Source organism: Dermacentor silvarum, chromosome 10 (genome assembly GCF_013339745.2).
Source record: "Dermacentor silvarum isolate Dsil-2018 chromosome 10, BIME_Dsil_1.4, whole genome shotgun sequence".
Classification (NCBI taxonomy): Eukaryota; Metazoa; Arthropoda; class Arachnida; order Ixodida; family Ixodidae; genus Dermacentor; species Dermacentor silvarum.
Genome location: NC_051163.1, coordinates 129,914,965 through 129,936,471, shown reverse-complemented (window position 1 = coordinate 129,936,471; position 21,507 = coordinate 129,914,965). Strand labels below are relative to the sequence as shown.

The 21,507-nt window shown below is 47.5% G+C and overlaps 1 protein-coding gene across 1 annotated transcript in view; it reads left to right on the top strand.

Moving 5' to 3' along the window:
* LOC119431848 (uncharacterized) overlaps window positions 1-20,267 on the top strand; it is a 37,677-nt gene extending 17,410 nt beyond the window's left edge. The window contains exons 2-3 of the mRNA XM_049658073.1: window positions 19,804-19,915; window positions 19,983-20,267. Of these exons, the coding sequence (XP_049514030.1) occupies window positions 19,804-19,915; window positions 19,983-20,267 (397 nt within the window). The remainder of the gene's footprint in view (window positions 1-19,803; window positions 19,916-19,982) is intronic.
* The last annotated feature ends 1,240 nt before the right edge of the window (window positions 20,268-21,507 follow it).

Sequence of the window (21,507 nt, the reverse complement as noted above, 5' to 3'; positions counted from 1 at the left end):
GAGTGCTTTGTTACTGACTTGCAGCACGACTCCTCTACTTGACTGCGATCCTTCTGCGATCTGGCGTCTCGATGTCATTGGAATTAGCAGTGGAAAATGGCAAGGGTCATGCAGAACTTAGGATATTTCAAGACAGCATCACAAAGTTTGACGGACGCTACCAGGCACCGCTGATGATACAGGCTCCAGGGGCACCTTGAGGTAGTGAAACTCGAAGATTAGTCGAGTGCCGTTTGCAAGCCCACCTCAATAAATTTTGACATGTCTGACATGTCTCAGGCAGTCGGAGTGTATTTTAACTAAGAGCACGCAGGGCAAGTTGAAGAAGTGCTACTATATGCCCCATCATGCAGTTGTCCGTCGAGATGCTGTCACGACAAAGCTGCTTTGCACGCGCTCGGTCATCCCTGCTCGAACGATATCATGTTCAAGGGTATAGAGCCAGGCATTGACATTGTGCAGCTGCTACTCGTCTTCCTATGTCACCCAGTCGTTCCAATTGCGGCTATCAAAAAGTGCAGATGCTTATTTGCCCAGAAGTTTACAACATGCTGCGATTCCTCTAGATTGACTGGTTGTCCTCAAATGGTGATCCATCTCCACCTGTGGTGACGAGGATGACGTGGATCCCATTCCGAGCCTCATCCAGTCCTTTTTTGCTAGCAGCTACCATACACCATCGCCTAGTGGTTTGTCAAGAGCGATATCCGGAAACTGGCTTTGCTGGAAAAAGCCTTTTGTGTAGACGACCTCATCGTGGGGCTTCCGAATGTGGATAAAGCTGCAACAGTGTACAGTGAAACACGGAAAGTGTTCTCTGAAGCAAGCAAGCACAGAACTGGGCAAGTGCACCTCCAATTCAGATGCTTTGTGCAAATGCTTTCTGTGCGACAAGGTTGCTGTTAAAGAAGAAACTGGAGATTCCCGTAATCGCATACCTTGGGAATGGGAAGGTGACCAGATTATCCTCACTGCACACGAAGCATCCGACTTTGCAGCGAACAAGCCTTCTAACAAGCGCATTGTGCTTCAGAAATTAGCAAGGGTGTACAATCCTTTGGAGTAGTAAACGCCATTTACACTTGGAGCAAAGCTTCTTTTTCAAGACCTGTGGAGGAGGAAACGATGAGATGATGCGCTTCATCAAGAAAGAACAAGCTGACACAGTTGGCCTACTGAATTGGGCAGCATGAACGCCTCTGGCATCGTCAGGGCGAAGATCAAAAGGAAGTTTATTGCAGATAGAGCTCCCTGATGGGGAGGCTGGTGGGAGTGCCTCATCAGATTGACAAAATATGCATTCACACGTTCACTTGGGCGCAGCAGTCTCAACACCGAGGCCCTCTCCACTGTTTGCTGTGAAGTCGTAGCGGTCATAAACAGGACCTCTTATATGGACACAACCCGGATAAACTGCAACCGCTGACTCCATCGCACTTCTTGCTCGGAAGACCACTTTCCGCAAGAAGCTAGCATTTACAATGGCACGTCATTGACAAGAGTGGACCTGCTGCGCTGCACACGCTATCGTGAGCGTCTTACAGCAGAGCTATGCATCTGATGGGAGCGGTCGTACTTGCTCTTACTTCGGCCCGCACACAACAGTCCTGTTCATGAAGAACCTCAGCTACACGAAGGTGACATGGTGCTTGTGCACGATAACAGCACACGTCCGCTACTATGGAAGCTGGGCAGAGTTCTATCAGTGCTTGCAGGAAAGGACGGTATTGTGCACCATACGGAGTCAAGAACTTGCAGGAGAAGAGCGTGGGTTCTGGCTCGGTGCCAGCGCAATCACTCGCGGCTGCCTGAAAAGCGATGCTGACCTGTTGCCTAAGCAACCCACATGCGGTGGGGTGGAATGTATTGAAAATAGACAACAGCCTAAGGATAAAAAAGCGGTACGATCGAACCTTAATTGGGGAGGCTTGACCCAGTCCACCACAGTTAACACCGCTACTGGTCCAGGCCATGCCACGTTCAATGGTACGGAGATACGGCACTCGAGGACTAAGTTCCGTTTTCCACAGTCCGAACAACCCTTTTGGCGCAGGATGAGTGCAGATTTATCATGGTTTGGTGAAATACGAGGGGGTACCCAAAAGTAACCGGAATTGTTTTTCAAAAGCTATGTAGTTATTTATTTTTCACACAAAAACCTTATCACCTTCAAAGTACTCTCCATTACACTTAATACATTTGTCCAATCTGAGATTCCATTTTTCGAAACATTTTTCAAACTCGTCTGTTTTAATGGTTGATAGCTCCTTTCTTGTTTTTTCTTCACCTCTTCTGCGTCGTGAAATCACAGTCCTTTTATGTTTTTCTTCATTCTAGGAAACAAAAAAATGTCGCACGGAGCAAGGTCAGGTGAGTAAGAGCGTCATGCTACTTGAGCTTTTTATTTAGAAGTACTGAAGCGATTGCATAACAGTGTGCAACAGAAAAGGCCTCATTTGTGGAAGTCGGGGAACAGTGTTTTCAACGATGACAATGAAATGCACCAGCTCACGCAGCCATCTCTGTGCGGCAATTTTGGCAAAAAATAGCACGAATCCCTTGCCACATGCCGGCTACTCACCTGACCTTGCTCTGTGCCAGGGGCGTAGCCCGCAATTTTTTTCGGAAGGGGGGGGGGGTTCACCGGCCCGACCAGGGGGGGGGGGGGGCAAGATTTTGCTTTCCTCTATGTCACGTGATCGATAATGAATATCGGTAGTTTAAGCAGACTCTGTACATGAATATCGAAGACATGGGACGCCCCCCCCCCCCCCCTTCCTATCGCGTGTTCGTGTGCTTGTGAAGAAATTAAGTAAAAAGTAAAGTAAGATCAGTAAATACAGTAAGTACGACAGGTACAGTGGGCGTTTATAGTAACGGTCTCTCATCGCGCCATTGAATGGACCAGTTTTCGACAACGAATCATTGAGACGACCCATGCGATCAGAGAAGACATCATTAATTGTTAACTTCCATTAAGCGTAGATGGCGTCGTCCTCGTCGGGGCGAAGTGCGTTTCACAAGTCAAGGACGGCTATACGCGTGAAAATGCACGTGTGACCAGGCTATACCTACTCACATAGCAATAGCTTGTTCGCTGCGTCTTTGCGCTAGAAAACTTAAATACGCGCAAAAACGCGTAAGGCTTTTTTTTTCGAAGCTTTCGTCGCCCTGCTCCCTCATACGAGAGGGTTGCATTTCCTGCAGCAAGTGCATGAGCCGCTGTGTCTACCGCTGTGTGCGAGCGTGCAGCCGTCCGTCATTTGCCTTTACGTCAACAGATTCAGAATTGTACCGAATATTTCACCGCACAGCATAGATATGGCATGTGTACGCATTTTAAGTAGTGCGTGCAACTCATTTCTGCTCCACTTACGCCGGTGCGAACAGGAAGCGGCCTTGTACCTCGCAGCATCTCTACTGATTGGTGTACTAGTGATGCAGGAATGAACTCCGGTCTTGTTCAGTGCATAGTGCACACAATCAATTTCTCAGGACGCGTGAACTCCGACGAGAACTGTGAGCGCCCGCAACAAGAGTTTACTTACGCTGTACTGCGCACAGCAGTAATTCATGCTTGTCGGCTGTCTGTTTCGTGCATTCTGTTGCGAGTCGGTGGAATTTTACTGCTGTCATCAACCCCTTCGTGTGTACACTTCTGGTTTGGGATTCCACAACAAAACAGCAACTTCCAGCCTTCCGTAATTGCTGGTTTGGGATTCAACAACACAACAGTAATTACTAGCCTTCCGTAGGGGCGCAATCGCAAACAAGAGACGTTTATCGCGCAGACTAAGCCTACGTTCACACTTGGGAAGCGGCAAGTGGGCGGAAAGGCCAAAGCGGCCGGAAAATTTTTTCCGCGCCTGTCCAAGTTGTTCACATTTGTTTTGCTGCCGCCGCGGCCGCCGCTACCGTTTTCGTCCAGATCCATCTCGTCTGCGTACGTTTGTCGGCGTGGTGGCGCTCATTATCGCATTATGTCAAGCGGTATGTTCATTCTTTGACCCACGTACCGTCATCAAAAGTGATCATTTTACGCAACTTCGCGTGTCATCTGCGACCTTCGGTAAATTCCTCGTTGGCGTTCCGTAATTCTCCGCACACGGGCGCGGTAGCGCTGAGTCATAGGTTGGTGCCTAGGCGTGAGAATATTTCTTTAATAGCTTTTATTTACAAGTTGTAATAACATTTCATCATTTCGTATTGTCGGCACCTCCAGGACACCAAAGGGGCAACGGGAACACCACAGCTAAAACCCGGGCTGGCCCTTGTGTTGGGGCTCGCCAAAGCCTGCGCGTCCTACGTGAGACCTACGCTCTCAATCTATAGTCGCGACGAGAAAAGCACTCCGCGACTTCTGCAACATACCGTACCCGTGCGAGGAGAATTATGAAGCGCCAACGAGGAATCTGCCTAACTATTGTCTGCCATGGAAGTGAAAGAAGAAATGGCTTTTATACTTCTACCTACTTGTCTTCTAGAAATGGACAATGAATAAACGGAAGACGCGGACACCTCGGAAACGGCGGTGGTGGGTTCGCCTGGCTTTGCAAAATCGCGAGAAGTTGGGTCACGCCAAGGCTTCGTTGCCGCACCTCCGGTCGCGCGACGTTGAATACTATCGCGAGTATTGCTGACAGTACGTTTTAGTGCCACTCTTGTCGTAGAGCAAGGGCTGGTTCTTGATCGCGTCGATCAGCATTACAGCCTACACGTTTGGTGCCAAGTTCAATTTTACGACCGGTTGTTTACATGCTAGTGTAGCTTCCAGTGAAGCAGAACGACTTTCCGCCGCGTTTCCGCTTCGCCATGGCCAAAAAAAAAATCACAGCATATCCACGGGGTGAATGATGATGAGTGGGGCGAAGCTCCGGGGGATCATTCGGGTAAACCACAGCTACGGACGAAAGATAAAGAGAGCGCGCGTCGGGAACAAGAGAGAAAGAGAGCGCGCGTCGGGAACGAACGCCCTTGTGCAATGCAGCGCCCCTAGCTACGGACGAGAAAGAAAGTGCGCGTCGGGAACGAACGCCCTTGTGCACCGCAGCGCACCTAGCTACGGACGAGAGAGAAATACGTTTAGTTTATACCGACATCTGGTACTAGCGTTAAGACTGGTTACACACTACGACGGGGACGAACGGGTGCCGCTATAAGGAGCTTCGCCCCTAAAACGCCGGAAGCTGGCTTTCGGAACCGGAAGCGGAACCGGAAGCCGGCTTCCGGTGATACTTTACATATACATATATATGTATATATGGGTATACATACATATAGGGACACACAACGCCATCTATTGAGCAATTCATAAAACTAGACGTGGCTACCTACTACGACGGGGACGAACGGGTGCCGCTATAAGGAGCTTCGCCCCTAAAATTGGCCCGAGACCGATTTGGCTCGCAGCCTGTTTTAGGGGTGAAGCTCCTTAGGGTGTGGGTCTGTCCCTCCTCTGTAGTATGTTGTAGTAGTAGTCGTCGTCGTCGTAGTAGGTAGCCACGTCTACTTTTATGAGAAAAAAATTCCGAAAGTTGTGTCCACAGCGCGGAATCGAACCAGGGACCCCTCGCTTCCGAACGCGTGGCGCTAACCACTACGCCACGCCGCGCACATGGACACACGCACCACGATGACAATAAATACCCAACATTAACGAAAGACTGCGCGTTTCTAACGCGTTTGTGCTAGCGCGTTACGGCCCGTGTAAGAAGCTGGTGTAAGACGCTGTGGCCTCTCCGCCTTACCCCCGTATTCATAAACGCTGATGGCGTCGGCAAACGCGGTGCACGTTCCGGCATGTGTAAACGGCTGCGTAAGACGCTGTGGCCTCTCCCCCTTACTAGAGAGTACTGCACGTTTCTAACGCGTTTGTGCTAGCGTCCCCTTAAGCGGGAGACGGTGCAATTATAATGAAGGGCGCTGTTATAAAATAGGAATGACGTCACATATGGCGCGTGTCATTGGTGGAAGTCAATCGTTCGATTTAGTCGGGCGAGACTGGGCGAATTACACGGAAGATTCACGGTTTACCGATGATTCCCTCCGGAGCTTCGCCCACTCATCATCATTCACCCCGTGGATATGCGGTGTTTTTTTCTGCCTGTTTTGCCGCCTAGGCGGGCGGACTTTTGCAAGATTTTGCCGCTTCCGACAGCTTCGAAACCAAGTGTGAACGTAGCCTAAGATACTGCGCGAGCGCGGCCTAACCGGCACCTGAAGGGAAGCGGTGGAAATGTATACCGGAGATTTCGTCCACCAAGGGCCTTTAACGTGCACCTAAATCTAAGTAAACGGGCCTCGAACGTTTTCGCCATCATCTAAAATGCGGCTGCCGCATTTGTTGCTTCATTTGTTGCGCATTTGTTGCTTCAGAATGGGGCCGCCACATTCTGGCCCAAAACTTCACAGAGTGTCAGAGCCTTGACAAACACCATGACAGTTTTTTCCATATGCAAACATGATTCGCTGTAAATTACCAACCCAGACGGAATCGCCCAGGAATGAATTTGGTCTAGTAGCACCGGTTTCATGAATTATGTCAGCGCGAAGCGACGAGAACAAAGGGTGGGTAAGTGGGGGGGGGGGGGTCGCGAAAAAAATTTCGGGGGGTTTGAACCCCCCCCCCCAACCCCCCCCCCTCCCCCGTGGCTACGCCCCTGCTCTGTGCAACTGTCATTTTTTGTCCTCTAATGAAAGAAGAACATGAAAGGACCGCAATTTCCCGATGTAGAAGAGATGAAGGAAAAAAACAAAAAAGGAGCTGCCAACCATCAAAACAGACAAGTTTGAAAAATGTTTCGAAAAATGAAATCTCAGATTGGACAAATGTAATAAGTGTAATGGAGAGTACCTTGAAGGTGGTAAGGTTGTTTTGTGAAAAGTCAATAACTACATAGCTTTTTAAAAACAATCCCGGTTACTTTTGGGTACCCCCTTATACAACAGGGTTTGCCTCTCGGCGCAAATGGCGCAGCGGTAGCATCAATGCATTGCACGTTCAAACCACAGCATCTTGCCAAGACACACGCCCCGCAGTGCTGTTGAAGTACTGCAGGTATATATATATCTCACATATCTTGCCATGCAAGAAAAGTTATGTGCCTTGGGGCGGGCCACCTGCATGGGTGGCTGTACAACTAACTGCCGCCACTGGCCACTCTGCCGTTGACCCTGTGGGCTTGCAGAGTCAGCATAGCCGGGCCCACAGTAAAGGTCATCACTCCCTGTGCGGGCATCCATCAAGAAGTTGTGTAGCACGCACAGTGCCTTTACCGTCTCCTCCGCGTTTTCAGGACATTCTCCCATTGCTTTCTCCAGAATCCTCCAGCGGGTCACCAGAATGCCAAATGCGTTCTGTACGCACTTTCTGCGTGGTATAAAAAAATGTTTGTGGTAAATCATGAGCTTTCAGTTCTTACAAAGCAGCATAGTAAGCATTTCAGCTTGCCTGGTTCTGCTGAGGCGGTAGTTGAATATTTTCTTGCGAGCCTCCAATCCTCGCCCAGGGTACGTACGGCCTCATAAAATCAGTTCTGAGCTGGAAGGCCTCATCGCCAATGAAAACATAAGGAGCCGGAAACAAGGAAACACAATTTCCTTCGTCAAGTAGTCTCCAAAATATGGACTGTTCTAGCACTACCCCGTCACTCCCTTTGCCATAGGCACCCACATCCACAACAACAAACTTGTAATTGCTGTCAGCCACAGCAAGAAGGACAATGGAGTAAGTGCCCTGCAATAAACAAGTAACCACGAGAGTGTACCGTACTACTGTCGTGGAGAGACGTGCGAAAGAATATATTTACGAAGCAAGTAGCAGCATAACACACCAACAAGTGTAGGATCAGCTCATGCACGCCCAGGAACCACCCCCTGTATTCTCATCCTCCAAGCACTGAGCTAAGCCTCTGCGTGCCATAAATCTGAGCTGTCGGTTTCTGCAGTAAGGAGCTACAAGTTTCGGGTATTGTGTGCGTAGAATGTGCATAAGGATGTAGAAGCTTCCATGAAGGAAAAAATGAGCGGCAAGGTTAGTGGAAGACCATCTCAGAGCTTTGAAAAACCTGAGGCAGGACCAACTAAAGTACTTCTCCGTCAAAGATGACAAACAAGCACATTTATTCGTTTGCTCTAAAATGTAAGTCAGTGTTTAGGACTTCAAGGAAGTGCCTAAAGTAGCATTGTTTTTCGCACGAGAAGACTGTCCTTTTCCACAAATGGGAATTGACCTGACCTTAGTAGATCGGACAAGTAGAGCAGCAGACATTACTTGTGGTGAACTTGGGAACCACTACTCGCCGCCTTCGTGGAAAGAATGTTTGATTTAGCTTTTCTGGCAGTTCTTGCCGTTTCTACGTTCACACCTTATCTGACCTTTACTTAAAGAATTCCTTATGCACTGCAATCTGGTTCCTTGCCTGTTGTGTTCACTGTGTTATTATTCAACGCAGAATATAAACAGTTGTAGATGAGTTCTCCGAGTTTTTTCATCACAAACCAACTGGCCTGAAGCATTGCTTGGAGTTAACTGTTGCATATTGCAAAATTATACAAACCCTGTAGTTTAACTACAAGGTTTGTATAATTTTGCAATATGCAACAGTTAACTTGAAGCAATGTTAAAGTACATGCTTCCAGATTTCCCAGGGCACTTGATATGTACATGTTTGCCATCGACAGCTCCAAGGCAGTTTGGAAACTGCCAGGTGTGCCTGAACCCCTCGGCGACATGTAGCCAAGTGGCAGTATTGGGTTTCTGTATGTAAAAAAAAACAATTTAGAGCACGAAGCAGCTTTTACAGTGAAGGGTAGTATTCTAAACACAAACATAATACATGCCCCTGTGGGCATGTTGCACAAGTCAACACTGCAATTTCTTCAAGCTACAACTGCTGGCGAGTGCGTCGTATGGCCCAACTTGACACCATGCTGAACTTGATGAAATGAACAGATGGTCATGTAGCCCACAATTGCAGGAGATATGGTTGTGTTTTTCTGTTTAGCTCGATAACGATTCTTGGCAGGAGAAGAACGCGAATGCCAAGAGATATTTTTGAATCTTTTCAGGTTATGAAGCACAGTGACCTTTGTATTAAGGCTCATTCACCCCGGCGACTGATAGAGGTCGCAAATGGTCGCTTTTCTCGAAAAGCGACCATGTTTGGCTAGTCGCTCGCTGCTCGATTTTTCAGTCACGCAACCGTGGTCGCAAAGCTGCTCAACCAATCAGCGCCGCACTGAAAGTGATGTTATGTGTTTTTATCCAGCGTCGTCCATGCCACCATATGCAGACTACAGGCCGGTAATTGGTGTCTTGTCTTGTGTTGCTGGGACGCAGCAGTTGCAGCAACGTGTCGAATGTACGCGGTCGCATTCGCTGGAAGCTAAACAGCCGGAAAAGAAAGCACAACACAAACCCTTTTTCCAGCGGCCATTCGTTAGATGAGCACGCCACCCAAAGGTGAACAGCGGGTGAACAGCTTCGTTTTGATATTATGCACCGAATCCCACGCAATGCAAATTACAAATGACAACTTACTCTCGATAATACTCGTCATGGGCACAAAGTTCGGGCAGGAGGCGGCTTGCGTGGCCGACCACTTCACGCGAGCGGAGGCATGGACGCAGTCACCAGCATCACGTTTTTTTCGGAGGCTTCCGCGCTGCCACAGCTGACACAACGGCACAGCAGATCAGCACAGGGACGACGTCTTCCTGTTCGCTCGAATCAAAATCTGTGGCTGTTACCGGAATGTGAAACCAATTTACACAGTGCCAGTGAAGTGCGTGCGAACTGCGTAGATTCGTAGAGTTCTCGCTGAAAACGATAATCTCCGGGATGCGACTTGCGGGTCGCATTCAGCCGGGCTTGCCGGTGTGAACATCGGTCGCCTTCGGTCGCTTTTTGGTCGCGAATCGCAAATGGTCGCGCGACCTCCTAAAGTCGCCGGTGTGATTGAGCCTTTAGTGTACCGTCGCTCACAATCCTGACTGAAAAGGAGTGTTCACACATAGAAATCGGATTTTGATTGCATGTGCCCATGACAGGGAAAAAAGTGGTTTTGCGGTATCTTGTGCTGGTGCATGCACTTGGTACGAACCGTGCGGGTTTCCGTACATAATAAAGTCAGTTGATAGTTCAGCATCGTCCTGTGCACTTCTTGTTTCTGTGTATGACTCAATTTCGCTGTTTAATTCCTTGTTCAATATCTACCAATTCGCCCAGCACTTAGCCTTGCATAAAGATTGGAAAGTGAAAAGGACAAATAGTTCACATAATAAAAGGTGTGCTGAGCACTTCGGCAAAAGCACAGCTTGCACTATTTTGAGGCGTACGACCATGAGGTCGAATTGATTTTTTCTTAAATGCAACTAGAGCTTGAACATTGGAAGCAATTGCCTGTAACAAATTTAACAGGTATACCAACCGGCATGTACAGCGGCTGCAGTCTGTTCCAAAGTACTCTGCATGTGACTCGGACAGACAGTGGGGCCGTTTATATGCCCACTCGGAATGAAAGGGGTATATCCTGCATGACGTCACCAGATGATAGGTACCTGCAACAGGGGTGAGAATGGCAGGTTTGAAAGCTTGTTGCAGACAAGTTCAAAATTGTTTGTTACTGGTTAAGAACAACATATAAAATAAGCCTTTTAAAAATGCTCGTAACTCTTGACCAGTGGTATCCTGGCTCCTTTTCAATATCACAGTCTCTTTAATAACAGCTTGACACGTGCATATATTGCAGTGTTGTACTGAATGCGAGCCAGTTCCTGTTGGTAGAGGCCACTCGGGCTCTTTCAGGTGTTCATGCATACAGTGGCCAGTTTTTCCCATGGATGCCTTGTGACATGTCAAGGGAATTTTATAAACTACAAAAGCAGTACATTTTACAAACTTGGAATGTTTCTTTTAGCAATCTGGTCTCTTTTAATCCTTTGTGATGCACGGCTGCACAACCTTGACACCTAAAATCTAGAATTGGCTCTAATGACACCACGCAAACATTCCGGAAATGATGGCTTTATTGTGTCAGTTTCTGTCTTCATTCTCAGTCAGTGCCATCTTGCCCCCGTTAGTGTGGGCTGCACATAGCGCAATAACAATGAACGTGCACAAACTAGCCCAATTCATCACTCTGTTGCTTCATGCAATTGTGTCGCGCAACCAAAGGGATGACATGCATGCATGCCTGTCCTTACTGCTTCTGTCATGGCCTGCACCATACAGAATTTTTCCTATTAGTATACTTTGTATGATTTGCTCTCAATCTGTCCTTCATGATAATTCCTCTCGGCATGCTCCTTAGGTTTGTTTTATAAGCAGGAGTCTGACGTAATAGATATGTTCGTTGAGAGTAGTGCCTTGTCCTGTCTCCTTTCAGTGTCGTCCTGTTTGCAGTACAATTTTTACTCATAGCCACCAACTAACCGTTAACATATTCTGTTTTTATTTTTGTTTCATTGTATTACATGCAAATAGAGGCCCTAATAATTAAACTGAATCAACACTGCAGTGGTCGAAAGTCACATAGAACCTTGAGTATACAATGCAACACCTACACAAATGTGGTATACATTACCTTAGTGTCATGGCCAGTCGCTCAGCAGGGCATATCGGCTCTGTGATGACATGCTTCCTCTCATGGTCTTCGTGCAAGAGGCTTAGAAGGAAGTCAAATTGATGTGGCGTCATACGGTAGTAATTTTTAAAGTACTCTACATCTCCGTTACGCATTCTTTGAATCTGAGGAAGAGAGATGCGCATTAATTCCGTTTTTCTTTAGAGATTGCAGCAAGTTGTCTTAACAAACAGCACAGTATTTCAAGTGATGGCTTTAGCTAGGGAGGTGTAGTGCAATTACATGCAAATGGAAATACGTTTTTTTAGACATACACAGCACAGAACTTTACGAGGTCTGTTGCACGAAAAGAAAAATTTTGCAAATGTTGGAATCAGGTTTTTTACTTAGGTCATCAATTTATTTTACAAATATTCCAAAAAATGGCAATGAAACACTACAGTACCAAGTTTTAAACTTTAACTTAGTAGCAAATAAAGATATAAAAGTATTAAATACATGTGAAGAGACATCTGAAATGGGCAAAGGTGATGTATTATACACCACTCTCAAATTTACCACTAATTTGTAGGCCTTTTGAAAAACCCTCATAAGCATTGCAAGAACCTTGCGTAAACTGTACACAGCTTACACAGCTCCGACATCCGTTTTCGGTGCAGCGTTACGGATTCGTAAACTTCATGTTTCACTTTTTTTAGACTTGCCAATTTGTGGCAATTTTTCTTAGTATGAGGCCCTACACCAAAATTGTGATTTCTGTAACTTCATCTTCAAACGCAACTTCAGTCGAATGGGTGCAACGGTCGTTTGACGACAGCATTTCTACATTTTAAATGTATCTTGGTACGGAAATCCAAGTTGGTGCAGTGCTAGCATCCTTAATGTCAAGGTAACATCCTCGATAGTAAAGTTACACTTATCAGGCATGCAGGAATGATGGCACTTAACTATTCCATCAGTATTGCATTGCCTAAATTATTCATTATCTGTAGCTGTAGTGCCGAAAAATGCGGTTGCCTAATCCTGCTTTTACGGTTACAGTAACTGAAGAGAACGCTACTCACCGTCGTAAAATACTCGCTTTCGGTGTGCCGTTCTCTCCATGACGGTCGCACCCACCACTTTCGCTTCTCTCTCCGTTTCTTCTGAATGAGGAGAACCTTCATTTTAAGTAGGAGCAGTCTTCTGCGGCGGTCGAGGTGCAGCATTGCTGGAATACGCACAGCACGCTCAACACACGACCAACACAACTCGCCAAACAACAGGGTTTCCGCGCGCTGCCGGCACCTTTATGTGAATTCGTCCAACTTTAGGACATAGTTATGTTGGACTCACAAACTATTCTTTATTGTGGATAACCATGGCAAAACGGATCATCCTTCACAAAAAGAAGGCATCCATATTGTTTTCAACTAGCAAAATAACCGTGTATTAGTCTTGTTTCTGACGTCAATACAATGAGCACCAAAATTGGTCAAGCTACAATGAAAGAGTGACAATGTGGGCGGAGCATCCGCGAACGACGCGCCGCAGGCTCGTTCGCACCATGTGTCCCGAATCGTCGTATGCGGCAAGTCGTACTGCGGCGCGTCGTACGACGGATCGCACGCAAAATCGCATCGTGTGTCTCGAGCTTAAGGGCCCATTCACACTTGCGGCTAGGCGAGTTCGCGCGACGAAGTTAGTCGCAAAGCGACCAGTCGCAAGTAGTCGCAAATGGTCGCTTTTCTCGCAAGGCGACCGTTTCTGGCCAGTCGCTCGCTGCTCGATTTTTCAGTCGCGCGACCGCAGTCGCAGAAAAGCTGAACCAATCAGATGCGAAAGAACAGGACGTCCGTATACGCTGACGCATATTTTACGCGCCGATGACATTGCAAGCAGACGTGAACGGCATATCGCGAGACATTTCGGTTTAGCGACTTGTCGGTCGCATTTGTCGGTGTGTACATCGTTCGTTTTGAGTAGCTTTTTGGTCGCCAGTCGCAATCGGTCACGGGACGTCGTCTAGTCGTAAGTGTGAATGTGCCCTAAGACTACCATGGGTAGTCCTCGTAAATTAAAGGCACCATAAGAACAGCGTGAATACAATGCTCGACAATGTGTGGTGTTTGATAAAGCTTCGCTGGACATTCACGTTCGCAGGGCGGGATGGCGGCCAATTTCTTTAAAACCCGTAAGCATTTCTCTGCTTAACTGACGTGAAGGCTGTCCGTGCATCCGTCCGTTCTTCCCGCAAGACGATCGCTTTCAAGATATTGGCCCGCGCGTATCTATTCAACGCAGAGTTGCGAAAACACACCGCGCAGAGCTATCAGCAGTCGTAACTCACAGTCCGCTTCGCAGATCGCTTTCAAGATACGCTCTGCGCGGCCGTGCCAGGGTAAGTTTGATTGGTCTGTGCCACCGCCGGAGTCTTGATCATGGTTCACACTGGTTCGACACGGATCGACAGAGCGCTAAATGGCGATAATGGCTTATTATGATCAGAACGTCATCAGCGCACCTGGTGCCGCCACCTGCAGTGCTTAGCTTCCGTTGTCAATGCACCTTGCGCCACCGTACGGACCAATTTGTGCTGCGGCTGTGCTGTCGTTTCTACTGGCCGCATCAAGTGTCATAATGCTGATGTTCACATCGGGCTGCGTGGAGATGAGCGAGAGGCATAAAGTATACGTATACTTATACAACTCCCAGATGAGTTTCTGCGTAATTTTTTTCTTTTTTTTTACTTCTGTCACGTTAAGAATACCACCACCTCCACTGAGCCCACCAAACAGAAATGAAGACCAAGACAATGACCACGCCTACGGCATAGAATACGAGGTAGGCTGTCATTTTATTGATATATTTACTTATTTATGTCGATAGCAACTATGTGGACACTCTTAGCGCATTTTTGTTTTCGCCGTGGTCATGGACGTCGCTGTGAAGTTCCGTATGAGATTCAAACACGCTAACATCGTCACTGTGTGCCGTACGCTGTAGCGCGAGTGAAAGCTTGCGAGGGTCAGCCGACGGTCGCGGCTCAACCTTGCGAGCGCAAGGGAGAAACGCTAAGTGGAAGCGCGCTTCTCCTGTCGTGCGCGAGAAACAAGGGGGGGGGGGGGGGGAGAAGGGGAGGACTGCGTTCTACTTCGGCGGCGGCTGCTTACGGTGCGTATCTTGAAAGCGATCTGCGACGTGGATTGGTGCGCCCGCTTGGGCCTCATCTTCTAAGCGATCTACGATGTGGACTAAGTGCAACTAGTGCCGGTATCTTCACATGTGCTGTGCTTTTGGCATTTAGTTCGCGTTGAAGCGAGAGACGGCAGGACGGTCAATTCGCTCACTGCTGCGGCCGCGCCTCCTCCCTCCGGCGTTTCGCCGGCGAGTTTCCGCGGTCATCGAGCGAGATCATTTCATGTTTACATGTAGACGCGTGACAGCGCGCTCGACAATTTAGTCAGTAAGCGAATGTTTTTAGTTTACACTATCCTTAGTTCGTATAGTTGTCTACCTATTTGCTATTGCAATCGATGCTTCACCTTTCTATTTATTTATTTATTTTACCCGCCGGGATAGATGTATTATATGGTGAATGGTACTTAAGCAGAAACGTATGGTTACATGCAGGCTTTGATAGATTTTGGTTAATACAATATTAGGTAGACTAATGCAAAGGTAGGGAGCGATTAACGAGGAACAAAATGTTTAACAAATTAACGCAAGTGTGGATGCGGACTCTTTAATTAGTTACCCGGAAATACAATTTAGGAAGCAATGCGAAACTGGAAGAGACCAGCAGTTGACGTCACACTGATTCATAAAGGTGATACCAGCCCTGAGAGGTCCGGGTTGCGTGTTTCTATTTGCGCCCAAGCTCAGTGCTCGACCGCTGCGCCGCTCGCGCGTACCATGTTTCTAGGAACTTCTTTCGCCGGGAGTGCCGAGGCGCTAAGCCACACGCTCCCTAGATCAGTCTAGCTATTTGGTTTTACCCCTAGGGACTAGGGACACTCTCTGTGCCTGGGCTCGTCTGGGCGTCTGCAGGCTGAGCTGGCTGATGTGCGTTCTCGTCTCGCCGTCTCCCCGGGTCATAGAAAACTCCATGCCGCTGGTAGGGGTTGTGCCCGCGGGCCGTTGACGACGCTACACGCCTCGCTGCCGAAAAGTCGCGTAGCTCCAGTATTCAACGACGAAAGTAGGCACACTCAGAGCAAAAAAGGGAACAAGACGGCGGGATGAAGGTGCCCGTGTGTTGAGGCGACGACAATGACGCTGACAGGGTAAGTTTTTTTGCTGATTGCAGTGAAAGTGCGATGATGCAAGCGTCCGCTCTTGCGCAAGCGGATACTGCTCTCAGTTGTGCCCCGGTGCCGGGGCGGAAGCCGCGGTGCCGGGTGCCGACGCGAAGCGGCGGTCGTTGGAGTGTTGCGGAGCGCACCGTAGCAACACCCCAAATAAAAAGATACTGCTCCAGTCAGGTAGACTGCTCCCTCCCTGACAGTGAGACTATATTTGGATCATCAAAACAGTGATGCGTTTATTTAGGAATACCTAAAACCAAATGCCAAGACGGATCTAGGGAACGTGTGGCTTAGCGCCTCGGCCCTCGGCGAAAGAAGGTACCTAGAAACATGGTAAGCGCGAGCGGTGCATGGCGGCGCAGTGGTCGAGCACTGACTGGGCTTGGGCGAAAATGGAAACGCGCATCCGGGGTATGGACATTTGGGAGCAGGTTGACATTATAGGCATACAATTTTCACCTTTTGTGCACGATCTAAAGGAGGTGAAATGCACGTCGAGGAAAAATAAGGTCGCTTTGTAGAATGGGATTTTAGGTCTTCTTTTTTCTTTTTTGTTGCCCCGACGCTGACGTTCGTTCTGGACGCTCCCGACCTTGCTCAGGTTGTTGTCGAACCAAAGCCGGTCGCACACGTTGCAGCTGTGCCCAAAGGTCCGAACGCAACAAACCCGGCTTCCCGAGCCTTCCTCTGCTCCGCGGCGGTGGCGCTGCCGCTGCAACGAGCGCCGACGTTGACGTTGTTCATGGCGTTTCGCACATCGTTGCACAGAGAGAGAATGACGGAAGCACAGCGAACACGCGCTTTATACTGCGCCGCGACACTTGCGCCGCCTACCGGCGTACCCTTAGAGAGAGAGGGAGAGAGGAGAGAGAGTTATATGCAATGATTTGCTACGCCGCACCTGTGGCGGAGAGGGGAGGAGGAGAGCGCACACCTGCGTAGGAGAGGAGAATGAGGGAGAGCTGCGCATGCGCAGTATGGGTGCGGACGCCGCAGAACGGACACTGCCCCGAGCATAAGATGCTCTCGCATCTAAAACGTGCGCATCTCGTTCTTCACTACTATGAGGCCAAGTTACGTCAAAACACCAAGAATGCGTTTCACTCTCACCACGTTTTCCCTGCGTCCCCTAGCTTTGCAATGTCGAAGGTATGCACGGTCTATTATGCGCACAGCCGAGCCTGCGCTGCTACTTAGAACCGGATGGGTGCACAAAGAATCGTGAATGATGCCCTGTCCAATTTGTTGCGCGGACCTCGCCCGCTGCCCAAAAACGTGGTGACTCTTGGAGCACGAGGGACGCGTACACATTCTGCTCCTACCTGTGAGCTGTCGTTGCCCAGATTGCTTGCACCATGTTTTGCTTGCGAAGAATGCATCAACTTCACCAGCAACGTGTTCAGTTCAGTACCAGCGGCTTGATTTTCGCCACTAGAAGCTTAGTTCCACACTGCTATCGGGTGAAACATGAACAACTAGGCAAACGTCGCAAGCCTGCATTTACAGCGAAATAAACTAGATTATCGCAAGGTAAGTACAATTGTCTTGTTTTTATTCTCAAGTATAGTGTTTGAACTAAGTGCATTGCCTAATACGTGTATTTTCTTTTTTACAGAGATGATGTGTCGAGGGAGCCGTACACCAAATCCTTGCAGTCAGCGCAGTGCGCTGAATTGTGCAACATGGTTGTTTTGAACGCAGTATCCTACTATCTACTTTAGTTAGAAAACAGCGCTGCAGAATACCCAAACAGCGCTTCAAATAGTCCCAAGGCAAGCTTAGTGCATCTACCTTGATTTCTTTCTGCATTAAAAAATATCCTCAAGGCAAGCCTTATTCAGTGTATCTACGTTGATATTCATCTGCATTATGTGTTCAAGCTCTGTACGCACACAATTTCATTTATGTCAGGGTATTCAAAACACTTCCAATTCCTGCATAGGCCTTCTGTAGTATGCATGACGCAAGTGCAGTGTTGAAGAGCAGGTCATGCAGCGTGTATCAGCTATAACAAAATTGAAAGAAATCTGTAGACTCATAAAAAGAACAATTTACCAAAAATGAAAAGGTGATCTTCCGTCTAAAAAAATCTGCCATAAGTAACCGAATGTTTGGTTGGAAACGAAACCACACTAGTTTGGAATATGTTAATGCAGTTGTTTGCAAATTTTCTAATTGCAGACCTATGCTGCAGCGTCTTTAGCGAAACATCGGGCAGTTGGAGTGCATGCATGCATGCATGGTAACACTGTCGGCCCAGTTTCGGCAAATAACAGCCGATGTAGGGCAGCCACTTACCTTTCCTAGGTAAAGTGGCATATTCAACAGTGCAAGATCTTTTTAGAGTGGAGTGTTACCGTTTCTCGAGAGGAAGTGATCGGTGTATAACCCGCTTTCTTTTGCAGGGCCACTGCTCCTGCAAGGTCGGAAACTGCGCGCTGCAAGCATATAATTGCAATGATGCTATTTGTGAACAGGCAAGAAGCAGTTTTTGTCACTTTATTTAGTCAGATAAAACACCAACGAAGCAAACAGATAGTACACCACGATTATATGTATTTCCTTCAGCAGTTTTCTACAGCAGGCAGCCCTGTTTCACTCTCAGACATAGCATACACACAATAGTTGTGCTGTGCTGAACATTGAAACGAGCAAACATCAGAAGCAGTAGCGCTTTTGCCTTTGCAGCTTATGCCACATGGTTTCCAATGCTACGGAAGCCAACGATACACTGATGCATTATATCTCCTGATGCCCATCGTACAGTTTGATGTGGCGTCTGTCTCGAGAAATGTTGCCAGCTGACACCTGTTTATGCCACAAGCTTCACTGTGAAAAGAAAAGACATTTCTGTATGAAACACCAACTTCTTGCAGCATTTTTGCAATTTTCCTCACGTCAACAAGGCAGCTGAAGTCGCAGGTCATTGCAAATGAATGTTTTGTGTAAAAGATGAAATGAGAGAAAGTGAAGTTGTTTTATTTTTTACAATGCCTTCTCGATGCTGTATGGTTCACGTAGGGCAGAGGCACTGCCTAATGTTTAAGAGTTCCATAAGAATATGGCAGTGCACTTAGAATTCACGACATAACACAGAATGAAAAAACAACGAGCGCTGTTTGACACACACAGTGCTCGTGTTTTTTCATTGTATATTACATTGTTGTTTCAAAGTGTGCAACACACACACACACCACTCGTGTTCATTGTTTGTTGCGTTGTCGCTTCAAAGTGTGCTGCCATATGTTTGTATGATAGTTACCTTATGGAGAGATGCTTATCAGATATGTTTTCAAGAGCAAAATGATTGCACGCAAACAAATATTAATTCGTAATGAAGTCCAGTAATCCCTCCATGCCAAAGAATGCTTTCAAGGTAACAGAAATAGTATCATTAGTGTTCGAATTGAACGTATGTGACTCGATGCGACGACCTAAAACGACACCACTAAATCATGTGATTAATTTGGGGGCGTATATGAGAGCCAGACGCTTACTGAACATACATAACACGAGCATTTGCACGTGCACTCAGAGTGCCGACACTAAAGAGAGACCTGCAGAACATGTACAAAAATATTTTTTTGTTCGGCAAAACATAGGAAAATACATTTACGCATTGGAACAGTATACTAGAATATGCTCTGCTGTCGGTATTTCTTGGTACATTGCTAAAGAGACATTATTATCAAAACCAGTAACACTGATTTGCATCTTAAGGTGTACAAAATACCTCTGGAACAGAATAGGCATATAGCATGTCTAAGCAATGAGCCATAAGCAACATCAAAGGTTACTTAGCAGTAAACCTTTTCCATGTGAGTTCGCAGAATGTGAACTTAAAAGGAGCATTTGATGCCAAGCAATCTGTATATGCAGCACTACAAAGGGTATCATGAGTGATTGTGTCGTTTGTCTCATTCTATTAATAGGACTGGCATCCAGAATTTGGATCTCCTGACATCAACAAATATGACGCAGGCCTGGGGCAAGCTGAAGATCACACGCATGTATGAGGCTTCTAAACTGCAGGAATTGTGCCATGTACAGTCACAACCCCGGCCAATTCTAGACAACAAAAACAAAGAAGTACGTCAACGCCTGATTGCAGCCTCTCAGCAGAGTGCTTTGGCGCTACATTCCCGAGGCAGACTGCACCGATAATGAGAAAGGTTCACTCGACGTCACTGTCAGCATGGAGGAGCGCATCTTAAGGAGCCACATCATGAAGCACCAAATGGAGCCATACATGAAGATACTGCTCCATGATGTGGCATTCCACGATGTAACAGCAATGCGAATTTACAGATTTTCGAAGAATGACCTCGCAAAAGAGGAGCTGCAGTTTTACGAGTCCCATGTTCCGCACACTGAAAAGGAGGAGGAGGAGGAATAAACATTTATTGCGGAACCAGCACTTTAAGATGGCCGGGCCTAAGCCTCCCATGAGGGGACGTCGAGGGCTTGCCTCGCCGCCGCCTCACGGGCGTGCTGGGTCGCCCAGGTTTGGTCGTCGAGGGCGGAGCTCCGCAGAGCCTCACGCAACCTCGACGAGAGGGTCGTGGTGTTAATGTGTGTGTACTGTGCTGGGCACTCCCACAGCATATGCGGAAGCGTAGCCGGGTGAGTGCCACCGCACCGGCAGTTGGGGGTATTGTAAACTTCATGGAATATAAGGTGGAGGCGGGCTGGTGAAGGGTACGTGTTTGTTTGTAGCAGACGCAGGGTGGTAGCCAGCGCCCGGCTGAACTTGGGGTGAGGTGGGGGGAAGGTTGCTCTTCAAATTTGTGCAGAAAGAAGAGGTCAGAAGAACACAAAATGGAAAAGAGAAAGAAAAGTTAGGATAACAGGGAGCAGATGCCATGCTTATTTTACTTGCCAAGAGACGCCCTCTCGTGGGAGAACAAAGTGTCAAAAATTCTCGCAGATAACTTTACTGGAAATCAGGCCACGCGCTATGGTAAGGAGTGTGAACAATCAGCCATTAATAAGTACAGTAGTATTACAAAAAATGTTGTCGCAAAGATTGGTTTCATTATGCATCCAAAAGTTCCTTGGCTTTGGAATAGTCCAGACGGCATTGTGTTTAAGAATTCGAGCCCGGCAATTTTGTTGGAAGTGAAAAGCCCATTTCTAGGAAAAACAATAACTGCTGCCCAACTTGTCAAAGAAAAGGAGCTTGCCTACATAAAGAATAATGGCGAAAACTTCATTTGGAACCCCATGCACGCGTGCTTTTCACAGGTCCAACTTGGCATGTTCCTGCTGAACTTGACTATCACCCACTTTGTAGTCTATTCACAATTGGAGCCACTGATATTAACTGTTCGAAAAAATGACGACTACATAGACAAACTTGTCCGAAAGCTGCAATTTATCTATTTTAAGCACCTTTTGCCCAAACTTGCAGGGCTTGCTTGAGGGAAGTTCATGTACATTTCGATTCAAAAACATTTGGCCTTGTTACTTGCTCTTTCACGCAAAGTTTTCAGCATAACGTGCACAATGTCGCTGCTCATATGCCCTCTGGATAGGCATCGCCTGATGCAGTCAAAAGCATCAATTTGGAACAGCGAAGCTGTTTATGGCTAGGGTTCCATGCATTTTTAGTGTCCGACAGCAAAAACTATTATCAA